Source organism: Sturnus vulgaris, chromosome 4 (genome assembly GCF_052056855.1).
Source record: "Sturnus vulgaris isolate bStuVul1 chromosome 4, bStuVul1.hap1, whole genome shotgun sequence".
NCBI classification, from domain to species: domain Eukaryota; kingdom Metazoa; phylum Chordata; class Aves; order Passeriformes; family Sturnidae; genus Sturnus; species Sturnus vulgaris.
The window spans coordinates 46,137,214-46,158,432 of NC_142246.1; the positions used below are offsets into that span (position 1 = coordinate 46,137,214).

Genomic DNA, 21,219 nt, shown 5'->3' on the forward strand with positions numbered 1-21,219 from the left:
GCCCTCAGCGCCTTGCGTAGCGCATGCGCCTTCCACGCCCGCCCGCGGCGCTCTCTGACGCGAGGAGCGTAAACAAAGCGGCGCCCTGTGGGAAGAGGGAAGCGCTACGTGCAGGAAGAGGGAGCCTCCATCTTAGGCGCTCGTCGCGGCGGCGGGATGGCGACGGATAGCCGGGAGGAGAAGGGTACGTGGCGGTAGAGAGGAGGGCAGGTGTTAGGCCTCAGGGAGGGGGGAAGTCTCGGGCGAGGATCGGGCTCCCGTCTGAGCCTTCCCCGTTCCCTGGGGTCTCCTTGGAAGCTGGTTCTAGGCCTTCATTTCGGGAGACGTACATCCCCTCTAGCGGAGCGGAGGGGCGGCGGAGTCAGGAGTGACCCTTCGAGGATAATTTTTTTGCGGAAGTGTTCCCTGTATTTTGTTGGTGAGCAAGAAGTAATAGGGCCCCTCATACCAAAGTTCAGTGTCACGGTGGCAGCGGGCTCGGGGCAAGGTGACTCGAGCAGCGGGAAGAGGGAGAAGTTCGCGGGCCTTAAGTTTTATATTATCGACAGCAAGTTACTGCAGGTTATCTTATCGCAGAAAGTATTTGCTATTTTTATTGCGGCTTTTTGCTTGTGCTTGGATCGCTAGGCCGTTTTGGGTTTGGGGTTTTTTGCCCGATTTTCTCTGGGGGGGTGTAGTTACTTTATTTAGTAAGCAGAAATTGATGTTGGAATCTCATTTTGGTGATTGTTGTTTGGCTTTTTGCAGTCAGCTGTGATTTCTGAGCACTGTGGGTGAATAAATTTGCGTTAGAGGAATCGGACGATTTCAGAGTCATTGCTCTGGAATAATAATAATCTGGGGTAATTAGTGTCGAATAATAGAATCACAGCTCTTATAACTGGATTCCGCTATCCACGGAAGTTCAAGTGAACCGCATGTTTTCTGTGAGGTTATGTTAATCAGTTCTCCCAAAATAGCTTCTTTAAGAAGCAAAACCAAAGTTAGGTGTAGCAAATTGCCGTTTGGTGGTTAGTGTAGAGAGTTGCAGAGTTAAAAAAAGGGGCAAAATATCACTAGGGTATTGTGGCTTGGATTGCATTCATTTGAATTTCAGTGGAGAATAATGCTTCGTGTAAAGCATTTTGCAGGATATGCGTCCACAAAATGGCTTTGGCGGAGTGGTAAAGGTTTGCTCTCTAATATTTATTGTGAAGCTCTATGACATGGAAAATTCCCAGTAGATTTTGTTGGAACTGATAAATAAAATTATTAGCAGTGCTTGATCCTTAATGGTATTATTGTAAGACTGGTAGATTAGGATATGATCAGGTTATGTTGAAACAGATCTGATCGCCCACTGTGGATGAAATGTTTGCTGTTGTCATCTATACATTTCTATTCATATAATTATTTATCCTGTTTGGCTTGAATTTTTTTTTTTTTTAGTGTTTGTTAATCAATGCCAGTAGTCAAGTTATATTTTTACTTTGATTTGTTTTTAATTATTTCTCATGTGAAAGGGGTTATTTTGAGTGAATAGCAGGTATTGATGCGCACTTGCAGCTGAACTGATTTCTGTTGTAAGTGCTCCCATTGGAAGAGAAGTGCTTTAAAAAGCAGAAATAAGGCTTTCAGTCTTGTTCAGTTTGAAATCACAGAGTCTTATTTCATTTGTGTGTCAAATCGGATTTTTGCTTGGACCCTTCCAATAGTTCTAATTCCCCTGGCCAGCAGAGGAAATGGTCTCCCAGGCTACCTTCCTGCTATTTTGGTTGAGTTAAATTTGTTCATGGAAGGATCCCACAAAAGACAAGTGGGCAGGAGAGCTCTGTTGGGAGTATCTGTCACAGAAAGACCTCATTTGGTCCCTCCCTCTTCAGTGGTGATGAACTATAAAATACCTGTCCTTTGCCATTTTTCTATTTCTGCTTTTGTGTTTTTCCTGATACCTCTCTGAAAAAAATTAACTCTTCAGGTTGAGCACTGACAGCAGCAGTTCAGTGAGGGGAATCATCTTGTGCACGTCAGTCAAGCAGTGTATCCAGTGCAAGTGAGAGACAGGAAGCAGACTGCTAAATAAATCTGGAAATGTGTTTCTAAACAAATCAGGTCAATGTGCCTATAGAAGGGGATAGGGGAACTCGTCCTGCTCCTGTCTCCTGCATCTTTTTTAAGTTTCCAGCTGCAAATGAGGCCCATCTAACCTAGGAGGGATTTAGGAGAGAATGTGTGTCAAACTTGCATTTTCTGTTAAATTTTCCTTTTTATTTACTTTCAAATGAGCTGATACAGGAGTCTTTTAGCGCCTTTGAATGCTGCTGCAGTAAGTAGGTAAAATGTAGTTTACTCAAGTATGCTGTTGTCTCACCAAGAGGGAAACAAATCTAAGGTTCAATATGTGTGATTTGAGATAGATGATACGTTCAATTTTCTAATCCCAGTGCACCTCTTTTTCATTAGTGTCCAGTAAAAAAACCGTGTGCTCTAGACTTGCCAAACCTCCTGTGGACAAGCAGAATGAAAGCCAGGAAATTGCATCCCATGTTTGGCAGTTGCACAGTCATGAATCTGACTCTCGTATATGTATCAGTCACAGCAAGAGTATTTGCTGTGGATGTATAGGTGTCTACAAACATAAAGGACTGTTCCCAAGAGAATTGCGATGCAAGTTTTTCTTGCATTTAAATGCCTGCTAACTGTATACTACCAGAGAAAGATTTGGTCCTCTTCTCTCTGCACCATTTCCTTTGCATTAGATACACCAGCTGAGTAGTCCAAGGATCACTTCTGCATTCCCCTACCACCGAAAATGTGAAGTGCCAGCAGGAAAGTGGGTGCACATGCTCACTTCAGATTTGGTAGTATGTAGTAGAGAAACAATTATAATACTAATTTTTAAAAATTATTATTTATAACGTGGATTATGTTTGGGTGTTCTTTTAATATCAAGCTATAAAATTTATTTTGTGGCTCAGCTCAATATTTTGAGATAGACAAGCTGTCAAACTCTAGAGGACTTAATTTGCTGCATTACCCCAGTTTCATGCAGTACAGGAATCCTTACCTGCTTCTGCTACGGATATTGTAAACCAGCTGAATCTTTGGAGGTTGCTCTGGTTTCTTTTTACTGAGCACAGAAAATGCAATCGATCACAAAGTAGAAAGAACTAAGAATTTTGGAGAGATTCCAAAATTAATACTTGTATTATTTTTCCGTTTGTATACTTAGACTTAGTTCAGTCTTACTTTTTAAAGTTCTTGGAATATAGATCTGCTACCCTAAAGCACATGACTCCTTCTTCTAATAGAATCACCATATATCCCCTTTGGTTTCAGGCAAAGTGAAACAGCCAGAAATGGTGACAGATTTTAAAAGTTTTGTTATCAGATGTGAGCATTTACTGCTTCTGGCATGAATTTTCTTTAAAACTTAGCTTTTTGTGTAAGGTGTGTTTTTTGTTTGTTTTTTTTTCCAGAACAGCTCAGAGTTAATGATGCAGCAAATAAATACTGCTTTCCCCATTGTGTTTTTTCTATTTGTAAGTGAACCACAAAACCCAGCCTTCTAACATAGCAATGACAACAAAAACAATGGAAGAGAGATAATTCAATATACAAGTTTCAGAATTTTGCAGAGATAAGGGTCCCTCCTCTTTAGTAATGGCACTCAAACTATCTCCTGGTCTCCCTTTTTCTAAAATTGTATACAGACTTTTATGTTCAGCTCTCATTTGTAGCTCAGCTTTCCTGCAAAGATTTGTGACATGAGAAGCCAACTTGGACCTTGTTTAGAGGTCTAAATGCATCTTGTGATGTATTTTAATTATTTTATTATCCTTCCAAATGAAAGTGTGGAAATAAATCAAGAAGGTGTCAATTTTTGCTTTGTTACAGGTCTGTAGTCCTAAAGGAAACTTTTAGGTTTGTAAATACTAGTTCTGTAGTTTACATATCCTGACTTCTTATGGTTGGTTTTGACTTTTTTTGTATATTTTCAGATGGTGAACTGAATGTTCTGGATGACATTTTGACTGATGCTCCTGACCAGGATGATGAGTTGTATAACCCCGACAGTGAGCAAGACAAAAGTGAGAAAAAGGGTATGTGGCTTTTGTAGTGGATGTTCTACAGAAGCATAAGTGGTAAAAAGTGTCTGTCTTATTACAGTTGGCCTTTGAAGCAGTGGGTTTTATAACTTGATTCAAAGAGTGAAGGAGTTCTAAAAATCTTTATTTCATGGACATGTACTTTTTTACATGACCCGCTAAGCAAACAGTCAAATCCATTTCGTTTTGTCTCGAGCAGTTGCTGAGTCTGGCTTGTTCTGAATTCATTTGCTGTTAGCAAATGATTGTCCTTTTTGGCTTAATGAAGTGAGATGGAAGCAGAGCAAAGGGGTTGCAAAATCTGATTCCAGCTCAGTTCTTGATTTTGTTTTAGGCCAATCCCACGAGCATTTAATTTAGTATTTCTGTGTATAAGATCTTAAGAAACACATACGTCTTGTGAAGTAAAGTACGTGTTTTGGAGCATGAGCTATTCCTAAGAAGCAATTTTGATTGTTGCTGCAAAGCCTACAACTGGAAGATGCTCCCTATGACTGCAGCAGGGTAATTACCTAAAACAGAGTAAGTAGGAGCCTCTGTACAGTTTTTGTTTTGGTATCAGAAATAACAATGAACTTTATATTTCTTTCTATTTAAGGATCAAAAAGAAAAACTGACAGGATGGAAAATGCTGAAAGCAAGAGGCAAAAACCTTCTGTGCATTCCTCAAGGCAGATAATGCCAAAGCCTCCCAGTTCATCAGTTAGCAATAACAAGAGAATAGTGAGTATGAAAGGAAAGCCAGTGTCAGAATACAAGACTGAGGAGTATCAGAGATCTGACAGAAACAAGCGCCCAGATGGTGATCGAAAGTTGCGAATGTCAGGCAGTTCCAGGGAACCTTATAAAGGACAACCAGAAAAATCTTACATAAGGAAGAGGGATATTGACAGAAGGGCAAAGTCTTCTACACCGGACGGTTCAGAGGTATTAAATATTCTTGCTGCCTTATAAATAAAGCAATTTTATGAGACTTTTGTAAAGCACATTGTCTTAGAACTGTGTGTGCATCCTGACAATGTTATATGACTGCTGATTCACTTTTTCTTTAAACATCAGAGAATCAGGCATGATGTGGATAGAAGACCAAGCAGATCTAGCCATTCTTCTAAAGAAGAGGTGAACTCTGAGGAATATTGTTCAGATCACGAGACTGGCAGTAGTGGTTCCTCTGAACAAGGCAACACAGAGAACGAGGAGGAAGGAATGGAAGAAGAGGAAGATGATGAAGGGGAGGAGGATGAAGAGGTGGAAGAAGATGGGGAGGAAGATGAAGAAGAGTATGAACAGGATGAGAGGGATCAGAAGGAAGGAAATGACTATGACACACGGAGTGAAGCCAGTGATTCTGATTCTGAATCTGCCTCTTTCACAGATGGGTCAGTCAGATCTGGGTCTGGTTCAGATGCATCAGGTAGGCAGCATTTTGCATGCTAATCTGAAATACCTTGCCACTGAAATTTGGCTACTTTTAAAAATAGCCACTTCCTGACCATGTCAAAAGTAAGCCATGGTAGTAGAAGTCAGGAAGATGTTGATTATGCAATACCGTAGGCAAGGAAAAAAAGTACTGGGAAGTGGTAAAACAAAATTGTGAATATCCAGATTACTGTGTTGAGGATTCATTGTGTTCTTGACTGCTTTGGCATCGCTGTTCAGTGCTTTGAAACACTAAAATTAGTAATTTCTTGCGTATCTAATGGTTTAGTTTTCCACACGATTCATTTTAATTCAGTGTTGAGCTGTTTGGTATCCATCTTAGATGAGTGACCAGGTAGATGGGTGTAGTAAAAGCACCATCTTCCTGGGGAAGGACAGCTGAATCTTAAATAGTGGCTGTGTTCAGCATAGGAAATCTAAACCTAAGTTGAAGTTATTAGCTTTTAGGGCAAATTTAGAATGAAATAAATATTTTAAGCAGAAGCTAGAAACAATTGGTTTGTATCTGTATATTATAATTGGTCCTAACTTAGTGATATGAAGTGCTAATGACGTAAATACCTTTGGGTTTGGCTGTTCGTTGTTTGTTTTTTCTAGGAAAGCAGCTTGCAATCCTGTTAAGATTCCTATTGTGTATCTTCCTTGTCTGAAGTCTCCATAGGTGGTCATCCTGCTTAATATGCTGTTCTTTTTAGCTCAGCTCTGCTGTTCGGAATTAGAGACAGCAAGGTGTAACCTAAAGACAAGTGAAGCTGTAATAACTGTTCTAAAAGGCGCTGTGGTATAACGTAACACTTTCTTAAGAGTGGAAATAATTGCTGTGTGCCACAGTGTTTTGTTTTCCGGTCTCTTACCATTTTTTTGAGCTCTGAGTAAATGAGCTCATATCACTATCGCTACACAGTTTGTGCTAGATGTTGCACATTTGGGTGAAGGCTGGAAAGAAGCACTAACTCACCCTTACTGAAAATACTGTTATAAAAAATTCTGTCTCTAAACATTGCACAGATTTACTAGATTTTTGCTATTTATCTTCCTTTTGTGAATGAAAAGCTTGAGTAACTAGCATTTGCTTCTTCTGTGCATGATAGTTTTGTGCCAACAACCACAATTTTAATGTGCAAGCCAAATGGTAACTTCACTTATACTGATGCTATTTTCCTGTCTCATTACTTTTTAATCTCAACTTTGCCTGTGTTTAAAGTACGGCTTTTATTTTTTTATGGTTTCTTTTAGACGAGAAAAAGAAAGAGAGGAAGAGAGCTAGAGGTATCTCTCCAATTGTTTTTGACAGAAGTGGAAGTTCTGCATCAGAATCATATGCAGGTATTCTTCTCTTTCATTGCTTGTCATGGTGATTTGCATCAAATCTTAATGTGTAATCTAAAATAAATGTAACTGGCTGTAGAAATTTATAGGGTATGTAGCTTTATATAATTTGATATTGACTTCTGGCATGTTGTGTGTGGATACCTTGGTGGGGGGAAGTAGGCTTTCTTGTTACTTCAACGCTATTCTGTTGCTTAAGTGGAAATTTCACTCTTTTTTTTTTTTTTTTTAACTTGGAAGATGATGATTCAGTGACTAGTTTTCTGAGTAGGAAATTGTTCAAATACTATTTTGAAAAAACAATCCCAAATCAAACAACCCAAAACTGAAACCAAAAAAAACAAAACAAAACACTCGTGCACATTGAATAGTATTTTTTTGTGTGTGTGCGTGCGCGCCAGAAAGCATAATTTGTCATGAATGAAAATTGTATGGGACAAGGCTGTAGAAATTGTATATTATCTCTATTAAGGCTCAATCTGAACAAATGTACTTTGGCTAAACACAGGTTCAGAAAAGAAGCATGAGAAATTATCATCTTCCGTTCGTGCTGTCCAAAAAGGTATAATTTAAATTTGAATTTTTAATGCATGCCCCATAGCAAGCCATTGTCTCTGTTGATTAAATTACCTGTAAGTAGTGATGTTCTGATATAAATCAGTTTGAGCACGTCGTTGTTCTGAGCATGAGAACTGAATCTTGAGCTACTTTTGCATGTTTTGAGAGTGATGTGCAAAATGTTCAATCACTTCGCTCTTTGCATAGGCAGCAAATTTAAAAGGAAGTGCTTAAAACTGGAAAGAGGAACAGCTTTCACCATTCTCTATTGCGCTTGTTATGAGTGTTACCCATCATTTATGCGAAGATCCTTGAGCAAGGAAATCAGTCCTACATATCGGAACATCACTGAATCATGCTAATTTAATTTTACTTTTTTCTTTACTTGGATATCTAAGTTTTAGTTTTGGTTTGGTTTCCCCTGGCATTTTGTGCTCTGCAGCTTTGACTTCAAGTTGGGTGGTTGACTGTGATAATACATAGATAGGAAATGGGTGGGATACTGTGTATTTTGAAGGAATCAAACAACTATGTACTCAAAGCAACATGTTTGGTAAGTATTTACAGTTCAGCTTATTTGATACTTTGTTTTCTTTTCAGACCAAACAAGTAAACTTAAATACATTCTCCAAGATGCAAGATTCTTTCTCATCAAGAGTAATAACCATGAAAATGTATCACTTGCTAAGGCAAAGGTATGTTGAATTTTTATCAAACTTATCCCTTTGGCTGTTTTCAAACACACCCACCTTAGTTTGGAAGAGTATGTAGTTGGATGCATTATTTTCTTTATCTCTTGGATCTTGGTAGGTGCCGCAACAAAAGCTACTGTGCCTTGGTTCTTCTGCCTCCACCGTAACCTAGGAAAGGTCCTAGACAACTGACCATTTTTAATGCCAAGAATAGGGTTAAAAGAAGCCTTTGAGTCTGAAAATATCCTAAGCCAACCTCTGTCAGGAATGCTGGGGTGCTATTTTCTTCCCTCCATCGGTACCTCTGTTCATATTGCTATACTCTGAGAAGGTTCAGAAGGTTATTTGGCTTTCTTCTAATGCTACTTGAGTAATACTGTTCAGGTGATTCAGGATCTGAAGCCTTACTGTAGAAATGAATGCCTGGCGCAGTGCTGGTGTGAGTGAGTTATTTGAGAGGGATTCCAGAGCACTGGATTTCAGCTGTTGAGGAATTACATTAGGTGTCCGTTGCATCACTGATTTTGTATTGGCATGTGTTCTTTGGAACAGGTTATAGAGAAAATACTTGATTTGCTGTTACACGATATACACAGAGTAGGTTATTCTATTGATGAAGATTTTCTAAATTAGGATGAAAATAGCATTAAAATAATTAAACAAATCTCAGAGTCCTGGCCATGTTTGGTTTGCACCCCTCCTTCCAGCTTTGAAGGTGCAGTGAGCACCATTCTGACTGGTGTTTGCTTTAACTCTGTAAATGAGTCTGTCCTTTTTTGTGCTTCATCCATGTATGGAGCTGCAGTAGTATCCTTGTTCCTGGAGTTATTGGAGTGGGTGCTTTGTCTCTCAGTGGAGAGGCATCAGTGCTTTGACATTGGACTTTCATGGAACTTGCTTTTGTGGTGCCAGTGTAATAGGTTATTCAGTTCACAGCAGGGCTTTACAAGCAGCCAAAAGCCATGTAATCTGACTGAAAGCTTGCAAAAACTCCAAATAGCTCTCTGATAGCTATAATGAATTACCAAAATCAGACAAACACTGATCTGAGTTCAGAGTAGGGTGTGAATACTTTGCTGAATTACTCCTCCATCCCTTTTCTGGGCAAACAAGCTTCAGCCTCAGAATAGGATTTATATACCAAAGTCAACGTTTCTTCCCTTGTGCTTTTTTAGTGAAGGTAAAATGTTATTTTACATCTCAGCTCAGCTGACACCTTAAAACAGGTTGGGTTTTGTTGTGTGAGGCTGTATAATGGCTGGTGAAAGGGAAATGATACTACTAAAGCTAAACAAAGTGATCTGAGTTGGCTTGCCAATTTAAAGTGTTATTCTGGTGTCTTTCACGTTGCTGGCATTTCACTGAAGGAGTTTTCAAGTCTGCAAACTGTCTTTAACAAATCTGCAATACTATACTTGTCTACCTGCCCACCTTTTAGCACATAATCTGTTATTTTTTCATGATTTCTGTGTGTTATATAACACATAAATTCCCTAAGTCACTTGAAACACATGTAAAATCTTTCACCCTTACTATTTTTAAGTTATCTGCCCATCATTATAATTGCAATGGAAGTGTTATAGATGGTCTAAATGTATCTTCAGTGTTCAAAAAAAGAGAGTGCTGTAAAAGTTTTAGCACAAGGCAGGCTAAAATATTTCTTGACAGAAATTAGTTTAGCAATACCTTTTTCTTTTTATTAACTTCTATTCTAGTACACTATTTTGGTCTTGTTTTCTTCATCTACATTATATATTTATGTTAGCTGAATTATTTGAGATGAACTCTTATGTTTTGGTGATAGGTTGGGTGTTTTTCTGTTTTAGGGAGTATGGTCAACACTTCCAGTGAATGAAAAGAAGCTTAATGCTGCATTTAGATCAGCAAGGAGCGTTATTTTGATATTTTCTGTAAGAGAGAGTGGCAAATTCCAAGGTAAGGGAAAATGAACTATTATCAAAGTGACTGAAAATTAGTTTTATGTGCAATAGCCTCTCTGTTGTATCTTTATTACAATTCATACAAAATCCTTTAGGGTTTGCAAGGTTATCTTCAGAGTCTCATCATGGAGGATCACCTATACATTGGGTGCTGCCTGCCGGAATGAATGCAAAAATGTTGGGAGGTGTCTTTAAAATTGACTGGATTTGCAGGTAAATAATTGTGCATTTATGTTGCTGTTAGTAACAAAGCATTATAGTATCATTTCTGTGTGTTACTCAAGTGCCAACAGCATCCTTCTGAAACTTAATTCAAGCAGAGATCTGTCCTCACTGCTCACTTGAATAGACAGCTGTGGATAAAAAAGAAAAAAAATTCGTATAAGAACAAATCTGTCTTAATCTGACTGAACAAAGAAAATACTAGTGTTCTAAAACAACATATGAAATAATGCAAGGATTGCATAATGTATAGGTTGTGAGCTGTATCTTCATGGGTTAAACTGAGTATGTTCTTACAGAAAAGATTTTAAATCTCTGTTAAGGAAAAAAGTTACAGCAGTCCCATGAAACATATTGCATGGTTGTACAGGTACTTTGGACTGCCAGAAAGACTAAATACAGGAAAAACAAGACTTTTGAGTTAGAGAAGAATCTGTGTTGGAAAGATCCTATTGAAGCTACTGACTCCCTACACCTACAGCTCAAAGCACTTCTAGCTTTATAATTAGATCAGTGCTTAGGGATTTATTTCAGTAGGTGCCAAGAGCTACCACATGTAGAGACTGCTCAGTGTATTCAGATGGTGTGACAATAAACAAGCATAATCTCAGTATTGCACAAAGACCAAAATATTTTCTTAAAAATATTTTAAAGAAAAATATTTAAAAGGAGAGCCTGTCATAGTGTGGACTATATTAGTTACTGCTGGAATAAGTCAAAGTGAAATCATCAGTTACTAATATGTAGAACATAAGAATATTTTCAGAGACATGACAGTACAAAGAATAACAGGATTATTTTATATGCAATCTCCTGCTATATACATTTTTAATTCTTTTCTTAATAAAAAAATGGAGGCGAAACTATAAACAGTGCCACTTGCATGTTTAGGCGAGAATTGCCGTTCACTAAGTCTGCTCACCTGACCAATCCTTGGAACGAGCACAAGCCAGTAAAAATTGGACGCGATGGACAGGTTTGTTAATTCTTACTTTTCTTCTATAACTGACACCTTCTAGTGCTTGCTTCCAGTTTTGAATGTGCTGGAGATTAGGAACGTTTTCAGAGCGGTTACTTGCAGTAGAGTACTGTGGCAAAAGGCACTCTGTTTCTTTCTAATGCCATTGTGGAAGAAGGAAAAGGAAACAATACTGTGCCAATTCTGTTGTCATCTTTGTGATAAACAGTCTTTACTTCAAAACTGTGTGATATTTTGAATTTGAAATGTGACATGCCTTGCATTTTATAATGTGCAAACCGTATAGCATCAGGTTTTAAGAAAAAGGTCTGGTGTTTCCAGTTGTGCTCTGCATTGCATTTTTTTATATATACTGTATTGCTTAAGGCATAGATTCCCATTATAGAATATGTGCTAAGCAAATTTTAAGTGGAGCTGGCTCTTTGTCTTGTTAGACGTACCAGAGTGCAGGTATGTTGCGGCTGTCATGACGTACCCAAACTGTGGGTAAAATAACAGGTTCTGCTTTCTTAAGACAAGGTGGGAGGTAATCTGCATACTGTATGGAAAACGTCAATTCCATGTTGCATTGTTTTGCTCACAGGTATGTTTGCTTTGTTGTGTATCAGGAGAAGAGCAATAATTTTGGTCTTGTTTTGAGTTCAGTGTGAACTTCAAAAAAAGAAAAGGATTTCAGTTAACTTAGCTTCTGTTAAATGGTCAAGGACATTTTTTTTTTCTTAATGTTTTGTCCACAACAGACTTGCAATCTGGATTTGTGTTTTAGGTTTTTTTTTCATCAAATTAATGTACTGTTATGGTCTGGACAAGCTTTGTCTGATGCTTGCTCTCCCTGCTTTTCAAGTCTGCTTATTTCCTGAAGTGGTTGTCACTCATCCATTTATATTTGCACAACACTGAATGGATCTCTCTTCCGAGGATGTTTACACTGAAATTCTGCCTTTAAGACATCATTTGGGAAGGTGTTCTGCAGGCCTGCAGTCACCAGTTTGAAGAAGCACTTTTTGGGATTGTTTTGCACCTGGCTAGTGCTAGATTTATTTGATTGCTCAAGTTCTCGTACTGGAAGAGAGCGTCAGCAAGTTCACGTCTGTCCCTTTTTCCTCCAGACAACTTGCGGTGTCCAATGGTCCTATTATCTCCATCTTGTTCACCTTATACTGCATATATCTCTTTTAATCTAGGCTGGAGAGATCTGACTTGCTCAGTCATTGCATATAGAAACTCTTGCACTCATTCAGTTATTCTTGGTGCCCTGCTTTAAAGCCTTTCCATTTCTATTGACCCCCTGATTTTTGAGAGGCAGAGGCAACAACTGCACCCAGTATTTAAGGTGTGGGTGGAACACGAACTTCCAGTGTGATACAATGGCTTTCTTATTCAGTGTTCCTTTCCTAATAACCCTGAACACACAAACTGCTTGTTTTGACTGCGGTCGGACACTGAGTTGTGTTTTAATGGACCTGTCTACCATGCAATGAAGAACTCATACTTAGTGGTAGTAGGCAACTTCATCAGGCCATGGCTTTATATGTGAAGCTGGGATGGATTTTTTTTTTTTCCTATGTGTGTCACTTCTCTTTCTGTAATAGGTGATCATTTTCTTTGTGATGAAAAACAGTCCTCTGATTTTTATAGCAAAACAGTGATGTGGCCTGTATGTGTCATGGGAAGATATGATTACCCAAAGTGTTGGACTATTTTATGAAAATTCTAAGTAGTGCCTGAAGAGTGAAAGGTAACATAAGTGAATTTTGCTGTCTCTAGTGGTACTGAAATATCTTTGAAGTGTCCTTTATTTTTTTTTCTTAAATGTATGTTGTCAGTGTATTTGAGGAGAATTTCATTTCTTCAGTTTATAAATCACTACTGAACTTCTGACTGATTCTAGGAAATTGAGCCGGAATGTGGAACCCAACTTTGTCTTCTCTTCCCTCCTGATGAAAGTATTGACTTGTATCAAGTCATTCATAAAATGAGGCACAAGAGAAGAATGCACTCACAACCCCGATCAAGAGGACGCCCATCCCGTCGAGATCCCGTTCGGGATGTGGGAAGGTTAGAAACGTTCTTTGGACTGATAATAGGCACATGTGTCAGAATAACGTGATGGAGGAATGTGATTCGTCAAAGCTTTCCCTGCGATAAAGAAGAGAGGAAAATCCTCAAATCAAGCTGCATGGACAAGTTTGTGGCTTCATTGAGGATTTCACATGGTTCCCCGGTCTGTCATTTTTCAAGAGGAAAATGGGGATCTTTGCTTTTGCAGAAAAAAGCTCTTTAAAGTTCTGTCTCTGGTTTAGACTAGATGATTTATTGAGCTAATGCAACATGTAATGCTAGCTGTAGGTAAGCTTGACATGATTGAGCAGGCTAGATGGAGAGAAGGAAATATTTATATGCCAAAAATGTGTTAATATCTTGTAAAAGCCTTTTCTTTCAGGTATGTCTCTGGATAAGCCTTATCAAATATGGGACTTTTATAAGGATCACTTAGAATTTTGCAGAAGATGCCGCCTCATTTTGAGGATAAAATATTTAAGTTATTTTGATATTCAAGAGGAGCATTATTGGGACTGTTTCAAATTGTGTCACCGTGATGTGTTAACCCTATTGCCAAATATTCTCTAACATGTAACCACTGAATTCACACATCTTGCTGAGCTTCTGCAAACAGTAGGTTCTTTCCAAAAGGGATCAAGTGGCCCTTGGAGACCCGGCAACAAACCAAAAAGAATGGCTGTTGCTGTGTCTGTATATACAACCTTTCCAGATGCTGGCAGTACCTGTGGACTTAAAGTATTTTTAGAGGATCGACATGGTTATTGATCACTGCTATATGAACTTAACATCATTTTCCAGAAAAAAGGGGGTATAACTTGTTACAGAATTGGAGAAGTCTTTGCAAAGAACTGATACTAGCCCTTCTGCCAAACACCTTTTCCCCGTGGTAGCCACTTTGCATACAGACTGATGTATGGTTTGGGCTGAAACCTTTGGTTAAGTTTCCTTTTTGTGGAAACATCCTGTGGTAGGTACAGAGCCCCAACAAGAGTCCCCATTTCCTTGAGCTTAAAAAAAAAAGGACACTGTAACGAGTAGGTAGGAGGAAACCTGGCAGCGCCCCCTTATTTTTGGCTTTAAAGGACTGAACACCAAGATGGCTTTTGGAGTTAAGCTAAGAGGTTTCCAGTGCAATAAAGTGTATACAAGTGAAGGTTTTGCAATGGACTGCAAACTATACATATAACACCACCACACCTCAAGCCTGCCAGGGCCTCCATTTATGTATGTGGCTTACAGCTTAAAGTCAGTAGTTGGACTACTATATGAACTGTTTCTATGATATTTTATACCGGTCGTAAATGCACTCTCAAAACTACAAGAAAGCGGTATGTTTATTCTTTACACCAGCTTTTATTTTCTTTGATCTGAATTTGCTGTAGATGCAACTGCTTTGATTTTTGGGCTTTTTGCTCATACTAAAGAATCTGCTTCCATTTTAAAAAGCTTAGTAACTGGGTATGGTGGGCTTTAAAGACTGAAGTTGGGGAAGGGAGGGAGAAGTCACTGTTTATAAAGCTAAATGCTATATAAGGTTGTTACTCAGCCAGCAAGTTGCACAGTAATTAAGCAATTATGAAAGTGTTAATGTCTTGTCAAAAGGAATTATGCTGTTGGGGAGAGGGGCGGGAAGGGAATGGTTTTGTAGCTGCTTTGTGTTTAGAAACACTGTTACATTAGCACTGGAGTCTCCCAGTACAGCAATGTTTATGTGTCTTGGAGCAAACTAAGCAGCCAGTTGTCAGCTCTTTTTTGAGCCTAACAGCAACTGGAATGTAACTTTGTAAGGGAGAGCAGAGTTCTCAACATCTCTTCTGTCAAAGAGCTGTTTTTATAGAAAAGAGCCCTAATTATTTTAATTACTAGGAAGCTTGAGCATTATTAAATTGTAAAATACACCAATGCGTTGCTAATAAATTGCTTAAAACAGAAATTATTAGAAATAATATAATTGGCCTATTCGATTAGGAAAGTCACAGTTAAAGTTGCAGTTTCACAAAGCATGCAGAGTTTTATTTATAAATGTTATGGAAGAAGACCTTTTATAGAATTCTTTACCCCATAGCTATCAAATGCAGCATACACTCTGGCTGCATTGCTCTGTGAAATTTTTTGTTGTCCAATAGGTTGTTTCAAAATATAATGTGGAAAGTGTAATGTTAATGCCTAAGTTTGAGTTTGGTTTAGACATATTTGTTACCTTTTGTTTGGTATGAAGGTACAGTTGAGCAGAGTTCCTTCCTTAAGTACCAAAATTCCTGTATAGAGAAAGTAACAGTGGAGTAATTGAACTATTTCTGATTATTTCAGTTCAGATTTAAAGCTGTAGAATATATTGAGGCAGATAGAGTTGAGAGTGATTACATTGATATTCTGGGCAGCTCAGACTATTCCTGTGAGGTATTCTTCTGTGACGAATACTCCAAGAAACCTTGTTTAATCTTTGATATCTAATTTGTGTAGGCGTCGACCAGAAGATTATGATATTCATAACAGCAGAAAGAAACCAAGGATTGACTATCCCCCTGAGTTTCACCAAAGACCAGGTTAATATCTTACTATGAAGATTTGTGTGCACCAATTCACAAGTGTTTTCTCTTTTAGCATATCCTCGTTAATTCAAAAGTAAAATACTGATATAACTGGGATATAAAAATGTGACTTGTTCCAAGTGCTGCTTGCTGCTTTAACCCACCTCTCCCAGAAGTCAGTGACACTGTTTCACCGGTTTGAGAGCTGAGTTAACTTAGACTGAGCCTTTTCTAATAGCCTTGAATTGCGTACATTGTTGTGAATGATCCTCTCAAGTGCTGTGTTAATGTGGGCACAAGAATAGATCTGACCTACTTGTCAGGATGCTAATCATCAAATGAAAATATTTGGGAAATTTCCACCTGGGAATGTCAGCTGAGACTGCCTGACTAGCAGCCTTTGTAGGGAGATGATAGTAGACATTCAGTTATGTTTTCAGAGAGAATTTTACTTACAAACTTGACATGTGTTAGGGAAGGGGATATTGCACTGCGTTTTACAAGAGGATCTAATGATAAAGGGACGTTTGTTGTTCCCTAAAAAGAAATGTTTGCAGTGGTAGTGCAGCAACAGCACTGGTCGTAGTGCAGCTTTTGTTATTTTCTTCAGAAAGCAGCTATTAAGAAATTGTCACTTTTAGTCTAACAAATTATGTTTCACATCTCTTAGAAAAGTGCATTCTGTAATTTCAGTCGTAGATTTCTAAACCTGTTCAGAACATGCCTTTATCTGTCTAGCTTGTCTGCAGAGCCTGAATTCTTTCATGCAAAAAGTGTTGTTGCTGCTCTGCACCTTGAGGATTGTTTAAAAAAACAGAAAAAGATTTTTTAAAAAATGAAGCTCAGAAGCTCTTTTTTATTTTGACGCAAGCTTGCCTGTTGTTTTGCACCGTTCTGCTGAGCTCTTTAAATGGATTTACTGCAGCTGTAAGAATTCTTTGTCCTGTAGGGCTTTTCCAGATACTTTTTAGTTTATTTTTAATTTCCTTTATAGCATTGTATCCAAAATATATTAGAGAGCTTTAAGGGTTGCCCAGATGAGCACATTCTACTGAATACACAGTTAGGAAGTAGTAACGGCCACATGCTAACTGCCTGGAGACAATACTCTTCAAATTCATGAGCATTCCTAATTCATTTGACTAAATTTCAAGTCTTTATTTGCTGTTTCCCTCTTGCTATTTGTTGGTTCTGTGTGCAACTTCTTACGGGTTTATCAATGTCACTTTTTTTGTTATTACATTATAGTACCTTATCTGCATTGTCTATTAGAAGCATTGTCTATTAGTAAGTCTGCATTGTCTATTAGTAAGTTTTCAAGAGTTACTTTAAAAGTGAGGGTAATAGCAGGTAGACAATTTTGTAGCTGGCACAGAATTGAAAGGACGCTTTCTAATGAATATGATTTTTAAGATTGTTAACTTGAGATGGTAAATTGAATTAATGCTGCTTGATGTTCGAACAGGGTATATAAAGGACCCCAGATATCCTGAAGTAGACAGGTAAGGTGTGTTCATATTATTCATTTTATGCCCTGGTAACTTGTCTGCATGGATAAGTTGGATTTAGTTCTACAAATTTTTATTCCCAACAGACGATTTTCAGGAGTTCGACGAGATGTATTTTTAAATGGGGTAAGTTGTTGCTTGCAAATTTTTGGGGAACTTTATATTCAGCTTTTTGCACTTCCAGAGAACACTCAACACAAATTTTAATATTACTGTCTTTCATTTTAGTCCTACAATGATTACGTGAGAGAGTTCCACAACATGGGACCACCACCACCATGGCAAGGAATGGTTTGTGTATTGCTGAATTTTTCTCCTTAGCATACAGCTTTTTTGTTTTCCCCTAAAGGAGCCTGGCATATTCAATGTGCTCTCAACTCTTCACTTTCCCTAAAATGTCTTTGCTGTAACAGTGCAAAAAATTTAGGGGAAAAGTATTGATACTAATATTTTGAAATTTACTTTCAACAGTAGACTGACATTCTTAGTAAGCTCTGAAGAAATAGCAGAACCCTCCTTTAGCCTAGATGGGAGGGTGTGATCATATTCTGTATTCTGCAAAATCTTGATGGTAATTGGCTCTCGAACAGCAAAAGCATCAAACAGGTGAACTTGTTGAAGAGGCTCATGGAATGGACTGCTGGGCTCTAGCGTTGTACAGTGGCTTGCTTTTGGCTATGGCAATGAAGCATGCACAAAATTAGTAAAATGTGCTGCGCAGCCTAATTAAAATAAGCCTTCCTGTATTACAGCCTCCACTGAAATGCACTTTTATCCCAGTCAGATGAGCAGTACATATCTACAACTATGTAGATAGTTCACTTGTACAAGTACTTGTATCAGGTACTTGTACTACAAATTGTGGTTTTGCCTTCATGTCAGGAGAAGTAGTCATAGTGATTTTATTTTGGTTATATTTAGTAAGTCTGGCCTGATTTTGCATAACTGTAATGAGTCTTTTGGCTCTTGTGTGTACTGGAAACGAGTAAAAAGCAGTGTCAGATGTAGAGATGCTCCTATAACCTCTCATTTTTCTGAGCTGAAGCACAACTCCTTACAACTGAAGGAAGTAAACATGGTTGTCAGATGGGGAGGAAAACAGTTTTTCAAATACAATTAAGCCTCCAGAAAGTCCCTTTTTTTTTTTTTTTTTTTTCTCCTCCTGCGTGCAGTCCAAGTAGTTGTCCTAGAATCCAGTGCTTCCATTTACTTTCTTTGTAACAAAAATGCAAGCAAAGGTACTTTGGTATTATGGCAAAGGAAGACCTTGCTGATTGAAAAAATGGAAGCAATCAGCCAAAATATGTCTTGTTTAAAAACAAAATCTGCTGGAATTTTATCAAATAATTTTGTCTTCCAAAGTCGGCTTTTTAATTGAGAATAGAAACATATTCATAAGGAATGAGTATGACATGTTTCTACAAGAGCTCACTGGTTTGGAAAGAATTGACATACTGTATGCAAAGCTTTGAAAAACGCGAAACTGCCACATTTAAGTAGTAGAAGTTTTATGTATGGTGTTATGTTGAGGCAGATACGGAAGGGATATTGGGCTCTGGGGAGGGTGTTTACCAGACTTCTTCAAGCGATGGTAGAGAGGTACTAAAGCATGCCAGCCTAATAGAAAGTAGTCTGCTGTTCAGTTAGGAGGCTGTGATCAGATTTATTTAGATGCTATGTTTTCCATCTGAATGACACACTCCTTGTGTGCATTCCTTTGCTTCAACAAACTTCCTGTAACTTTCTTGTAGCCACCGTATCCAGGTATGGAGCAACCACCACACCACCCTTACTATCAGCACCATGCACCTCCACCTCAAGCTCACCCTCCATACTCAGGACATCATCCTGTACCCCATGAAGCGAGATACAGAGACAAACGAGTAGTAAGTGTCCACACAGACAGAGGGGATGCAAGTCAGCAGGCTGGAGTAGCAACTGGGGTCCAGGGGTAGCCTAGCCTGAGGTTTGTTGGCTATGGTAAACACATGTTTATGACCCGCATTAGAGTTCCTTGGAAAGATCAGTCGTTTAGATTGACTGCGCACCTCCAGCAAATTTGAAAAGCCTTTCTCTCCCTGATGAGGTAGAAGTGAAAAATTCTCAGACTCTTAAACTGAGGTGTATGCTTAAATCGACTTTCCAGCCTATCTAGCTCTGAACGTTCTCATGCTGAAGTCTGGTTTGAATAAGGACATACCTGTAACTTTGCTTGTGCTCATGGACAACAAATTACTTTATCAGCAGAATTTTGTGTTTTAAAACTTTTTACAGGCACATCAGAAAATGGGGCAGATTGTTAAATTTCTGTTAGCTGGCTTGAAAGGCTCCTTAGCTTTCAGGTCTCTGACTGGTGTCTGGCATTTGAACCCCAGATTCTGCACGTGGATGCTGGACACTTGTTTGGTTGGGTTTGTCTTTTTTCAAATACTGGGCTTTCTGAGGAGTTACAGCCAGCCCTATAGATAAGGGAGGGAAATCTGATCTAGGAAAGAAAATAGCAGAGCTGTCCTTTCATCACAGCACGACTATGACATGAGAGTAGACGACTTCCTTCGCCGCACACAAGCTGTTGTCAGTGGTCGGAGAAGCCGGCCCCGGGAGAGGGACCGAGAGCGGGAGCGTGACCGGCCTCGTGATAACCGGAGAGACAGAGAACGTGACAGAGGCCGTGATCGGGAAAGGGAGAGAGAGAGGGTTTGTGACCGGGACAGAGACAGAGGTGAAAGAGGTAGATACCGAAGATAATCTATCTGGAACCAGTGCTCACTTGAAACAAAAAAAGCTTGTATTTTTTTGTGTGTTTACAAGTAGTACATTTTATTTTCAGCTGTCTACTTAAAGTTTGTTCTGTAGAAGGATTTATAATGACCCTCTGTATTCCAAGCATGCAGTGAACTATGAACTGGAAAAGCTCAAATAGGCCAAAAATAAAATACCACAAAGCTGACACTCAACTTCATGTTTCTATTGGAACAGAGTTGGGGGCAGCTAAGAATGTAGATATTGATTAATTCTCAATAAGTGTTCATCTACTTAGTGACTTCATTGTAGGTTTTCGAATACTGATGGATAACTGCCTTTTTCTGCCTTTTTTCTTTTTTTTTGCTTTGATGTTTTCTTCCTGTAGTTTCATATGGTTCGATGGGAGAATGCTGCTATCAAGTATGCAAATATTGAAGTATGATTTCTTTTTATTTTTTTTTTACGGTATGGCAGTGTTGTAGCAGCCTTTTTTTTCTTCCCTCTTCCCCCCCCCCCCCCCATTTTTTAACCCTATCTGTGAAGTCAAGTGTTTTTTTTTTTTTTAGTCTTCAATAAGGAAAGCAATATTAAGAAGACACTATTGATACCTGATTTTTAGCTTTTTTTAAAAAATCTTCCCATGTTCAGTAACATTTCGGTCAATTCTCTTGTCTAGTCTCTTTCCAAAATGTACACGTTGCTTGGAATGTTCACAACCTGCGTGCGTGGAACCAGAAAATATTGCTGTATCCTACATTGCTACCATTTTTTTTTTATAAAAATAAATTGGTAACTATTGAAATGTTTAAAACTCCATGTTGGGTTTCTTGATTTTCTAAGCTTGACAGCTTTGCTAGATTCTGGCTGTTCTAGGAAAAGATCTATGTTCAGAAATAGTTCAGATGTTCTTTGTGGTAAGTGAAATTTATCTGAGGCCTGTATTTAGGAAAAGGACTGCTGATATAAAAGGTAACTGCATTTCTGTAACTCCTGCAGTTCATCAGAGTTATTAAGGCCGTACACGTTCAACTTAATCATATGATCTTCAAGCTGTTGAGAGGCTGTCCTCAGCCACAACATACCTGTCTCAGGAATGTGTTAGTCCAGCAAGATCCAGAGTCTG

At 38.6% G+C, this 21,219-nt stretch overlaps 1 protein-coding gene across 2 annotated transcripts; it reads left to right on the forward strand.

Annotated features, from left to right (window-relative positions):
• Positions 1-51: 51 nt before the first annotated feature.
• Positions 52-20,907, forward strand: YTHDC1 (YTH N6-methyladenosine RNA binding protein C1). Of its 2 annotated transcripts, XM_014892064.2 has the most exons (17): positions 52-184; positions 3,981-4,082; positions 4,687-5,015; positions 5,148-5,502; positions 6,765-6,854; positions 7,366-7,419; positions 8,016-8,110; positions 9,934-10,042; positions 10,143-10,260; positions 11,161-11,245; positions 13,140-13,306; positions 15,776-15,858; positions 17,309-17,345; positions 17,438-17,477; positions 17,580-17,642; positions 19,103-19,237; positions 19,875-20,907. In XM_014892064.2, the coding sequence occupies exons 1-17, from the start codon at positions 157-159 to the stop codon at positions 20,097-20,099; spliced, it is 2,115 nt and encodes a 704-aa protein (XP_014747550.1). In that variant the 5' UTR covers positions 52-156; the 3' UTR covers positions 20,100-20,907. The 2 variants fall into 2 exon arrangements, with proteins under 2 accessions (XP_014747550.1, XP_088019922.1); XM_088163796.1 differs by lacking the exon at positions 7,366-7,419.
• The last annotated feature ends 312 nt before the right edge of the window (positions 20,908-21,219 follow it).